This window comes from Typopeltis vanoorti, chromosome 9 (assembly GCF_054136105.1).
Source record: "Typopeltis vanoorti isolate ZY-2024b chromosome 9, IOZ_Tvanoo_1.0, whole genome shotgun sequence".
NCBI classification, from domain to species: Eukaryota; Metazoa; Arthropoda; class Arachnida; order Uropygi; family Thelyphonidae; genus Typopeltis; species Typopeltis vanoorti.
In genome coordinates, this window is record NC_143557.1 from 15,355,248 (window position 1) to 15,368,317 (window position 13,070).

General features: G+C 35.4%; 1 protein-coding gene across 1 annotated transcript in view; it reads right to left on the minus strand.

Annotated features, from left to right (window-relative positions):
* The window catches only part of Tif-IA (RNA polymerase I-specific transcription initiation factor RRN3 homolog Tif-IA), a 308,793-nt gene that overhangs the window by 126,581 nt on the left and 169,142 nt on the right, over window positions 1–13,070 (minus strand). Inside the window, exon 8 of the mRNA XM_090397940.1 lies at window positions 6,306–6,438. Coding sequence (XP_090254066.1) covers window positions 6,306–6,438 — 133 coding nt within the window. The remainder of the gene's footprint in view (window positions 1–6,305; window positions 6,439–13,070) is intronic.

Below are 13,070 nucleotides of genomic sequence, written 5' to 3' on the forward strand. Positions count from 1 at the left end.
AAACCCACATTTCGCACAAATCAGCTTGTTGTTTTCTGAGTTTCTCTTTCCTGATTTTTCTTAGCCTATTCTCAAGTATGATGCATAAGTCTTACCTGCACTTAGTAGAAAAATTCCTCTGTAATTCTAACATTCTGCTTTATTCTCTTTTTTTACAGATAATTATTAGATATTTATCCCAATCATTTGGAATTTGATTTTCTGACTATGCCCTCTTAATTATGCAGTGTAATCACTGCAAAACTACAATATTTGAGCATTATGGTAGAAAATTTTAAGCTGCCTTTGCACATTTCAGGCTTTGATAGCTTTTTCTATCTCAAATATTTATGAGTCTGTTTCAAATATGTTTCTTTAACTCTGTCACTGCTTGTATTGTTTAACTGTCTTTTAACGCAATCACTCCAGACATCTAGAATATCCTTATCTATAGTTTTCATATCATCATTCACTTGCTTTAACAGCGCTTGTTCCTCAAATTCTAAGTCTTTTCAATAGCCTTCAGAATATTTTGCCACCTTCATGATATTTATCTTCTATATTCTTATCAAAGTTCTCCCATAACTTTTATTTAGCTACTTTATAAGGCACAGAAAAACGTCACAGTTTTTCACACGATAATAATGTTTATCATGTATTTATTGTGTGTGTGTATGTGTGTGTGTGAACCTATTACAGTACAGCACCATGCACAGTAATTTTATGTTAAAATTTGTACATCTGTATAGTTCACTATAAACAGTAACATAAGTTAAAAATATAATAAAACAGACAAATTTTAGCATTATAGTGATTTCTGACATGATGGTCAGAATGGGATTAAGTAGAGGACTGAATATATAAAATAACAATATTAGAATTCTGACAGGTAGACTAATTTGGAGGAAAATGTTGACAGGAAAGCACTAACAACAAACTTTTCATGTAGTATCATCACGATATCCTGTGCATACCTTGACTTTACATAACAGAAATTTGATGGTAATGATGACACTTGACCTCTAACTCCTTTTTAATCCCCAGTATCCCAAGACCTAACTACTTCTCTTGCATCCTTTTATGTGCATCAACCTAAACACCAGTATTATATGAAACTTGTAACCTTAAAAAGATGTTGCTGACAAGGAATATAGAGGTATTTACAAGAGAACACTGCTAGGAGTTACATTAGAGTGACGAAAAAGCTGTAATGGGGGGGGGGGGGGTCATGAATCCAAGCATCCATTATACTGCACCTTAAATACTATAACTGGATAAAGGCCATAATTATTAATTACCCAATTCCTCTTCTAGAAGAGGTTTTCAGAATTTCCATTGCCAGCCTGGTTGGCCAAGTGCTTAGCATATCCATTCTTCAGCCAAAAGGCTACAGGTCCAAATCCCACTGTGGGCATGGATGTTGGCGATTGTATGTGAAAGTGGCGGTGGGTGGTAGATGGTGTTGGTGTAGTTGCAGTTCATTGTAGTTGGTGGATTGAGTGAGTGGGGGAGACAGAGTTGTAGATGCCCTCCCTCGATGAGTCTTTGGACTCCCTGGAGGTGTCACGTAATAATAATAATATGTAAAGGGACTATCAGAATGAAATATAAGACTTCTTTGTAAAACCAACATACAAGTTTCATTCAATCGAATTCAAAATTTAAATTCCTTCCTAGACTCTCCAAAAGATAAATATCCTCCACTTTATCATTCTGGAGTTTACAGAATATCTCATGCAGCCTTGGATATTGCATGTCATGGTTGGTCGATTGGTAGAGCTTCTGCTGCTAATGACTCACGCAAAAAGTTAAGCAAGTTCGAGCGTGGTTAGTAGTTGGAAGAGGTACAGTCGTTGATGCTGTTGGCACACTCTCCTTCGATGAGTCTCTGGACTCCCTGGAGGTGTCACATAATAATAATAATGGACTGATGTGGTTGTTTAGCTCAGATTCATCTAGAAGAACATCAAAATTATATTTTAATTCATGAGTTAAAGTCTGGTTTAGTAAGCCACATAGAATGCATTGGAATAATGTCCTATACAAAAGTTATGAACCTCCGTAGCTCAGTCGATACAGACGAGGCCCTTTGGTAGGAAAGATCTGGGTTCGATTCCCGTCAGTGACATGAGGAACCTTTATCCGATTTCTTTCGATGAAAGGTGAGTTAGATGCTCTCATATGGAGGAAGGGGTTTTTTCCACCCAGAAACTCGGGTTTTTCGTCCTCCAGAACAGGCAAACTGGCCCCGTGAACATATGCATCTACAGACATAGGGCCAACCACCTTATACTCGAGTTACAGTACGAAGTCAAAGAATAGTTGGAAAATCGTGAGCACTTAAGTGCCTGTTAGGACCACTGATGGATATAAAATTTATAAGTTATTTTTTACTTGAAAGCATATATAAAGAATTTGGGAAAGCCCACATTTACAGACCTGATTATTTATTAGATTTACAGCCAAAGCAATTCAGACAATGAGGCCAGTGTATTATGTATGTTAAATGCATGTGTTTTTATGGCCCATTTGTCTGCTTTGCAGGATAAAAAACCTGATTTCTGGGAAGAAAACCTTTCCACCTCCATATGAGACTGGCTAACTTACCTTCAGTTGAAAAGCCCTCAAAAGGTACATTGCATCCTAGATATCACAGACCTGACCTCAAAAAAGAAAGACCGTCTTAAACTTATCCAATTTCAGGAAGTCATACGAAGTAAAATTCCTCATTCCTGTGTTTAATGAATTGGTAATTATTAATTAAAATTTCTCTCTTTGAATTCTAATATTTATACATGGAGTTTTCTTCCTGCAGCTAACAGCATATGATATTGTCACGTGCTGGTAAATGCAAATTTGGAACTATCATTGGGTAATTAACAGGAAATGAAAGTGTGTACTAAGAAATAGGATATTTCTTTTAGTTTTGAAGTACACAAATGATGGAAATCAATGGTACATAGTGATGTTTCAATTTGTGCATTATTACTGAAATTAATGATGTTTTAGAAAGTACAGCAAGTCAAGTTTGCACACCTTAATGTAACAAAGAACATAAATGGCAAAAAAAAAAAGAAAAAAAAAAGACAGTACACATAAATGTTTGTAATCTGAGTTTTCTTTAGAAAGAATAAACAATTCAATATTTCATAGCCAAACAAACAGCAAACAAGAAAGTTTGCAGATATAAAGTGGTAAACAGGTGAAAGGAAGAATAAACATTGATATCACATAACTACATAGCTGCAAATGAGAAGTATGTTACATGACTGACATGTGTGATATCATAATTTAATTTTACCAAAATTAATTTATGATCAAATACAGTAATAAAATTATTAAAATTTATGCACCGACAGAGAGGGTCACTGACATTGGATTGTTTTGATAGTGAATGAGAGTCTTACCCTCTAAAATTTCTACCTGGTCTCTGTGAGAACCAATACCTTGAAACAGCTGTCAGTCGAGTGAAACTCCGATGACAAGGATTGCATTCTCATAAGCTCTCTGGTCAAATTTTTATTTATTTTTTGTTTATGTTGACCATCATGATTTTTTTCCCCATTATATTACTCATTTTCATGTTATACATTTTTAGCCAATGCTAAAAAATTGATACACACAGGAGCAATTTTAGGGGTTAAAGCTTTCAAGGTCACACCTTCAAATGTCAGATGATTGGTGATTATTGAAATTACTCTGGACAGCCACTACATCTTAACCTTCAATTTTTATTTGTCTTTAATCATATATTCTTCTTCTCTTCAAGGATTAGGAATTTGCATTTTCCAGCTGGCTACTTGCTTGTTTCAATTTGCAGATGGTCTTCCTCTCTCTCTCTCTCTCTTCTATATTAATCCACCTCTTTTGTTAGCCAATAGCTTTCCTCCTAGATAGATGCTCTTTCCATTTTTTTCTATATTTTTTGATCTTTTCATTTACATTGTAAACATTTATCCCTCTTCTGATGTCTTTATAGTTTTTATATGGTTCAATTTTGTGCATCCTTTATTAATCACTCTTAAAAATCTAATTTCTGCAGCTTGTATTTTACTGTCATCCATGTTTCTGAACCATACAATAGAGTAGGAGTGACAATCTATCTATCTATATACAGGGTGTTCGGGATAAATTTGACATATTTATAATTAATTATATTTTTCCGTAAGTTACATGTATTAACACACACTTCTCTTCATTTAAAAGTTTGGACCCTTCTTCATTCATATACAAGATGTCAGAAAGGATGGATAGCTGGAACCCACCTGAATCATGGAAGAGAATAACTTGTATCATGATGATTCGTGCCCGCCATCAAAATAAGGATATTACGACTGCTGCCCAATGCTCCCTGAATACAGTAAAAACAATCAGGCATGAACTAGAGACTTGCAATGGTGACTACGAGGATGTAGCAAGAAGAAAGATCCCTAGCAGACGATCTGATTGCGTTCGTACAGCAGAATTCCTCGCAAATCTGCAGGAACAGGTGTTGAAGAACCCTGGCATTGGAATTCGGGCTTTGTTCGTGGAGTTGCTAACTGTAGTCAAGCCCTGGATAACAAGCGTAGCCAATGGTAGGCCGTATGTATGGCAGCAGGATTCGGCCCCTTGCCACACCTCTGGGAAAAGTCAAAAATGGTTGTCTGAAAATTTCTACGACTTCACCAGTCCAAATGTTTGGCCTCCAAACTCCCCAGACCTTAACCCCATGGATTATTTTGTATGGGGCGCAGTTGAAAAAGACACCAATCGCACTTCCAGTAATACAAAAGCCCAGTTAATGGATAAAATTAAAACAGTTTTTGCGGCCCTTCCCAGGGAGACTGTAGCATCAGCTTGTTCGAGGTTCCGAAGCAGAATTGAAGCTGTGATCGATGCTAATGGTGGTTATTTTCAGTAAATCTTGTTGATAGTATTGTAATTAACTCTGCCTGTAATGTTTTTTTGTCAATTCATTAAATTTAATAGATACAAAGAAGATTTTCTTTTTCCTTACGAAACTGTCAAATTTATCCCGAACACCCTGTATATATATAAAGCAAAGTCTGTTTTTGATGTCTTCACCAATAAATAGAGGATGTTCCAAAGATGGCATGTACATTTCCATTGATGTACACCTTCAGATTATGGAGCAGTAGTTAATTATTTTTTGCGCTTGTTCAACTAAATGTATTGGCTGAACCATAGAAAACAGGTGCATACTATGTATGACAAAAATGTAGATCTTGATGAGGTGTACAAAAAACTCTGTGATAGCATATGACTATCCTCTATAAGTAATTTACAATATGCAAAAAATAGTGAATCAAGGTGCAGTGTGCTACTGAAGCGGCCAAGGCACACTAGTAGGAGTTCTATGGAGGGAAGGGGCTTGTCCTTAGGAGAGAAACCATGGCCCAACAACACGAGAGCTGGTGAGAGTCAGAAGCATTCTATTCATGGTATCTGTGCAGTGAATAGCACGCCTTACCATACTGCAATTTAACAATATCTGGCCACTATTTTGCGAAGTTCTTTAATTATTACTATTATTACCAGCATTATACTAATATCAGTGTTTATTAGTAGTTTTTATTATTAAATTTTTAGTAGTTTTCCTAATTATTAATAGACCCCCCCCTCTCACCCAATATCCCATGATGAAGAGCAAGTTCTATAAGTTGCTTGACTCCAGCAGCAAGGTAGAAGACTAAATAGAGTGAAATTATTGAAGTTTCTTGGAATAATAAGGAATGGTCTGCTTTCTCTTATAATTGTATTATAAGATATTCCACTAATTCAACAGTTGTGATCAGTACTATGACAGTATTATGTAAGCACTGGAAAACACTTAAATAGAGACATGAATCTCCTGCAATGTGTTGTTTGAATGGAAAGGTGAAACTTAATGAAATCTTCAAAAACCATTATCATCACTCATTACAATGCAATATCCACAGTCTCATAGTCTCATTTAGTGTCATAGCAAACAATGAAACTAACATTACCCTACAACTATGGAAGGAAGTAGTTATTCCAATCTTACTCCATGCTCTCCACCTCTGATACATGCTTTTTTGGTGCACACATCATAGTTTGAAAGCACTTTCATAAGAAATCATTACATATTGAAAGGTTATGGGTTCAGTGAATGAGTAAGTGATTGACAATCACAGAAAGGAGCTTGTGAATCATTAAGTAGTTACATATGAACCAGTTAATAAAGATGTAAGACCAGCCCATCACTATCACAAAAATTTGCAATACGAATCCTGAGTATTCTTACTACTGTATTCATTGCCATAAATAATCATATACACAGATTTACAATTTACATAACTTACCAGCTCTGCATACAGACTCAACATACTGGAATAATATTTCCATTACCACATCCAACACATTGGCAAGAGGATGGCTCATGGAATTATTCAATACATTCATGTCACTATATGCTTTAGACAGCAAATTACATTCCTAAAAGTAAACGTTATCAATGAAAGATGTAGCAGACATCCACAAATAACTAGCAAACATTTAAAAATTAACAAGCAAATCCCAACTTAAAAACATAATGCATTCATGGAAATGTGTTTGTTTGTTGAAATGAAAAGAACAAGCTTTTCATCAGATACATTGTTAATTTTCTTAATGCATTATTGAATAAATTACCTTAATACAAAGATTAAAATAAATATATTAAATGTGATGTCATTTATGGTTCCTCGTGTAAACAAATACAATATTATTATCAACAGACCTCCATGGAATTAAGAGACTCATCATGGAATGCCCCCACTCTCGCATGCGAAGCTCATCATACCTTGACTTCACTGTCCCAGCATTTGCCACACTTTCAAGCAATACATTCCAATCAACTACCACTCTCCAAGCAAAAAATCTACTCCTCACCCCTTTATTACACCTATATTATACAGCTTCCAGGGATGACCTCTTGTTCTCTCCCATCTCCAGATATTCTATGAAAAATCTCATCCTCATTAATCTGATAATTATCCCATATCAATTTACACATCTCGATCACGTCTCTCCTCTTCCTTCTATCCACTAGGCTCTGTAATTAACATTCTCTCAATCTGTCCACAAATTCCACATTTCAGATACCAACTTGATCAATAGTCTCTGAACCCTTTTCAACATCTCGTCATCCTTTTGAAAAGCAGGCAGCCAAATCTGAGCACAATAATCCATGTGGCTTCTTCAAGGCCTTGAACAATGGAATCAAAACATCCCTACTTCTACACGTCAGTGTTTTCACATCATTCCCATAATCTGCTGTGTTATCCTCACTAATTTAGCAAAATGTCCACAAAATTTCAAGACCCTGTCCAGCATAACTCCCAAATCTTTCATCTCCTCTACCTCCCCTAATATATCCCCACCAATCCCATATTCTGCATCCCATTTTTGCTTCCCAAATTTTAAAACCTTACACTTATCATTACAAACTCATCCATTCAGAGAGTTTATTTAGGTCCACTTGCAAAGCTACAAGATCTGCTCTACTTCTCGTAACTCTCCCCAACTTGCACCATCTGCAAACTACTGTATAGTACCATTTAAGCCCCTTTCCAATGTCATTTACATAAAAATTAAACAACAATGATCCCTGAGCAATGTCCAACCTCATACACAACCTGCTGATACCTATCAGCCAGCCAATCTTCAATCCAATGCACTAATCTACTATCCAACCTCCATCTGTTCCAATTTAACTACTAGTTTGTAGTGTGTGCAATCTATCGAAAGCCTTGCAAAATATTAGTGTGCTATTATATATGTATCCCCTACTTGCCCAATGTATTCAATACATTGTTTATAATAAATAAAAAATTGCTAAAACACAATGTTCCTTTAGCAAACCCATGCTGTCCATTAAAGAGAATTCTACTGCTCTCCACTCAGTTCTGAATCCTTGTCCTCACCAACTTTTCGAACACCTTGACTACAACATATTTATATAAGTAATAATTTGTACATGACCAATATAAATTTTTGTATCTTTTAAATAAATTGTACATACGAGAGGGATCTGAAAAGTTCTCAGCCTAATAATGAAAAAATGAATTTATAATTTCAAAATGATTTTTATTTTTCAACATAACCTCCCTTAAGACTAATACATTTATTCCAGCGATGCTCCAGTGCCATTACCCCATCCTTGTAGTGGTTCTCAGAAAGATCTGCAAAATATCCCTCTACAGCTGCAATCACCTCTTGATTCGAAGAAAAACGTTGACCAGCAAGGAAGAGACAGAAGTCAGAAGGAGCCAAAATTAGGAAATAGGGTGGATGTTCCAGCAACTCATAGTGCAGATCCATTAATTTTCCCATTGCCAAAACACCCGAGGGCATGTGCATTGTCCTGAGGAAAGATGATTTTTTTCCTTCTGCAAACCAGGTCTTTTCTCACAATTTTTTTTTGTCTGGTCTGGTCAAAAGATCGAAATAATATTCCCAAGTTACTGTTTTACCCTTTTTCAAGATAAATAATAAACAAAATGGCTTTAAAACACCAACGTCATAACCTTTCCTGCTGATGGAACAGACTTTGTCTTCTTTGGTGCTGAACAACCGGCTTTTGTCCACTGTTTTGATTCTGGTGTGTAATAGTGAATCCAAGTCTCATCCATAGTAATAAATCGATGCACAAAATCAGTTTTATTCTTGTTAAAATGTTACAAGCACTGTTCAGAGATTTTCATGTGAGTGAGTTTTGGATCTGCTGTGAGCAAGTCCAGCACCCATCTTATGCAAAGCTTTTTAATTTCAATTCTTCATGCAAAATATATCCTACATGTTCTTTTGAAATGCCTATGGTCTCAGCAATTTCATGCATTTTGACTTGCCAGTCATCCAATACCATATTGTATACTTGATCGATGATTTCTGGTATTGTTACACTTTTTGGATGTTCTTCACGTGGATCATCTTCAAGGCTGGTACAGACACCATTTCTTAATTGTCGAAAATGAAGGAGAAGAGTGCCCAAAAACTTTTATGAAATTCAAATGAATTTCTTTTGGCATTAAACCTTCTTTTACAACTGCACGATACTCAATTTTATCCATTTCAAGGGATACAGACAACATTTTTGCTTTGGACAGCTGTATAAAACAAACTACTTGATAGAATGACTTGCAATTTCAAATGGATGCTCATGACAGATGTACCAACTTAGAAAAAACAAATCTTGCCGATAGTGTTGCCATGTATTGCCGAGGTCACAAGGAGAAGTGCTTTGCATTATGGGATACTAAGAAAAGTGATCAGAACACAGTCTATAGTTTAACCAAGTGAAAAAAAACTTCTTTCACTTGGTTAGACTATAGACTATCTTTCTCTTTCTTTCTCTAATCCAGAATAATTTAAAAGTAAGGTGTGACACCTTTTGTTTTGGCAACTGGCATATTGAAAAATGAGTTCTGCATTGCTTCAACCTTGGTATCAGCTCTGGGTCTTGCTCCCACTGAAGCGACCTTAATAAAGGTGGAAACAGGTATGGGTAGTGACCCTTCCCATAACGTATAGCATTATACATGTCCTCAAGGAGATGTGCTTTGCATTATGGGATACTAATGAAAGTGATCAGAACTTAGTCCACCTTTGCCACGAGTTCTTCTAGTCCTGGAGACACTTCAGGTGCAAACTTTGTTTGCTTGCACTTAGATAAAGGATTAAACTAAATATAATATTGTTTCCTCTAGATGACCCTTAACTATATCCCATGCACTGCTAACATCCTTACTCTGTAGTGTTTTTTTGACAAGATTTAAGCTTTTTAATAAGCATGGCATAACTGTCTACCTTGCAGTTCCACAAATATCCCTTCTTAATAGAATATGCCTCATGTTTTATAATCTCCCAAGTCAAGACCGCATGGTCACTTTCATCAATTGGAGGCAATGTTGTTACCTTTGGTTATGAATAACTCCTGATCCCATGACTTGGTCCAATACTCTCAGACCCCTAGTGCCCTCCATCACATGCCGACTGAAGTAATTATCTCTCAGTAGGTGTATCAGTTCCATTTTCTTCCTACCGTGTGATCTTTTTTACTTCTAGTCTATATCACCATATTTGAAGGCCCCTAGAATAACCACTTGACCTGTACTCGTATTAATTTGTTAATGCGTGCCTTCTAGATCATCCGTGGAACCCCCTGGCCTATAGCAACAACCAGTTGTATATTTTGTCTTACTGGTCTTGATTTCACCCCAGACTACTTCAAAGAAACAGCCACTGTCCTGCCTATCTCCATTTCTTTTTGGATGCAATTCATCCTCTATCATGAGCAGTACCTCTAATTCTAAACTCTTCACATTCTATCCATGTAATTTTATCATCTGCTGTTAGCCAAGTCTCACTAATGCCTATAACTTTTGGCATAGGTTGCAATAGAAAATGCCATAAAATCCTACCTCTTGTTCCTGATACTTCTGGCATTGAAACCTCAGCATACCTTTAGGCCATGACCCTCCTTCACTTTCTGAATTGACTATGCTATTCAATATTTTTGCTTGAGAGACTAGATTCTGCACTCACTCACCTCATGGGTGCCTTCACACAAACTCACCATCTCCGTCCACCTTCCTTATATATATATATATATATATATATATAAGAGGGTGGTCTGAAAATTTCTCAGCCTAACAATGAAAAAACAAATTTATAATTTCAAAATTATTTTTATTCTTCAACATAATCTCCCTTAAGACAAATACATTTATTCCAACGATGCTCCAGCACCATTATCCTGTCCCTGTAGTGGTTCTCAGTAAGATCTGCAAAATACCCCTTTGCAGCTTGCAATCACCTCCTGATTCGAAGAAAAATGCTGATCAGTGAGGAAGAGTTTCAGTTTTGGGAAGAGATAGAAGTCAGAGATAGCCAAATCTGGGGAATAGGGTGGATGTTCCAATAATTCATACTGCAGATCCCTTCATTATCCCATTGCCAAAACACCTTTGTGGGCAGGAGCATTGGCCTGATGAAAGATTTTTTTTTTTTCTTCTGCAAACCAGGTCTTTTCTCACTAATTTTTTCGTCTAGTATGGTTAAAAGATAAGAATAATATTCCCCAGTTACTGTTTTACCCTTTTCAAGATAATTAACAAACAAAATGCCTTTAGCATTCCAAAACCCGATGCCATGACGTTTCCTGCTGACGGAACCGACTCTGTCTTCTGTCCACTGTTTTGGCTGCTGTTTGGATTCTTTGTGAATCCAAGTCTCATCCATAGTAATAAATCGACGCACAAAATTAGTTTCATTCTTGTTAAAATGTTCCAAGCACTGTTCAGAGATTTTCATGCAAGTGTGTTTTTGATCTGCTGCGAGCATGTGTGGCACCCATCTTGTACAAAACGTTCATTTGCAATTCTTCATGCAAAATATATCCTACACGTTCTTTTGAAATGCTTACAGTATCAGCAATTTCATGAAATTTGATTTGCTAGTCATCCAATACCATATCGTGCACTTGATGATTTCTGGTGTTGTTACACCAGAAATCATCAAGTTTATGGACGTCCTTCAAGCGAATCATCTTCAAGGCTGGTATGGCCACATTTAAACTTGGTAGCCCATTTCTTAATTGTTGAAAACGAAGGAGAAGAGTGCCCATAAATGTTTATGAACTTTGAATGAATTTCTTTTGGCATTAAACCTTCTTTTACAAAGAATTTTATTACTGCACGATACTCAATTTTTTCCATTTCAAGGGATACAGACAACATTTTTGCTTCGGACAGCTATATAAAACAAACTACTTAATAGAATGACTTGCAATTTCATATGGATGCTTATGACAGATGTACCAACTTAGAAAAAAAAAAAAAATCTTGCCGATAGTGTTGCCATTATGGTCGAGGCCGAGTACCTTTCAACCACCCACATATATATTATTTTTGTGTTTAGTTATAAAGTATTAATTAGATTTTACAAAAAAAGTTAATTATAAAAATGCATAATTTGGAAAGATGTAATTTTTTTTTCACTTTTTCATACATTTATTTGTAGCAGGTCAACTCAATGCCTTTGTAGTGTAAAAAAAAAAAATAAGCTTTTTATTTATATATTTTGATTCTGAATCCACATTGTTAAGCAATATAATTTCTTCGAAGAGGAAATTTATTTTTTTACAGATAATTATAAACCGAACAGAGCTTGCACCGTGAGTATGAACAAAATTTTTGCTTGTCTTTTAAAATTTGCTGCAACTGTTAAACAGAATAAACTCAATCAGTTAAAGCAATTCATTGTTTTCAGAACACTTCCATCCCGTATAGTTTTTTCTAAAATTAATAGATTTTTTTTCCCCATTTCCAGCACTTTGAAAATCACTGTGTCCATTTGTTTTCCACTTACAAGTATAATAAAAAACAGAACAGCATATTTACATTTACTGTTCTATTTTTTTATTACCCTTAAAATATGCACACTATTAACATGCTAAATAAGTTCAGCAACTGAAAAATATTCAGAATGACATTCACAGAGGTTGGAATTATTGGACTAAACATTTTCCCTTGTAAAATATCAGTGAACTTCAATGTGAAATATTCAAAAGAGCAGGGCTCTGCATTCGTACTGAGAGTTGCAATTTTTTACTTACAACTCTCAATACGATTTTTATGTTTGTAAATACAAATTGTATCTTGAAAGTTCATAAGTACAGGTTGCATTTACTGTGGATGACTGCACATATTTGAAAAGACAAGCCAGTTTTGAAATTAATTTTCACTTAAAGAAAAAAAATCATGAAATTCCTAAGTTCCTGAAATAAGTAGAAGAAAATAGTTAAAGAAAACATCACAGATCTAATAAAAACAAATTTTTGACTTAAGCTTAAGTGCAGAACTGTGTCAAGGAGAAACATCCGAAATGGACAAAAACTAAATTGTTTAATTTACAATTATCTGCCATTTCATCACTTCATATGCCATTGTAAAAATAATTTATAATTATGAATCTTTTTACAATTGTTCATGTTAGTATATTATTAGTTTTGCTTTTGTAACACATATGATTGGCACTTATGATGTGCCAGTTACTGATTTGTAAAAATGAAATGTAAAGCATTTGAA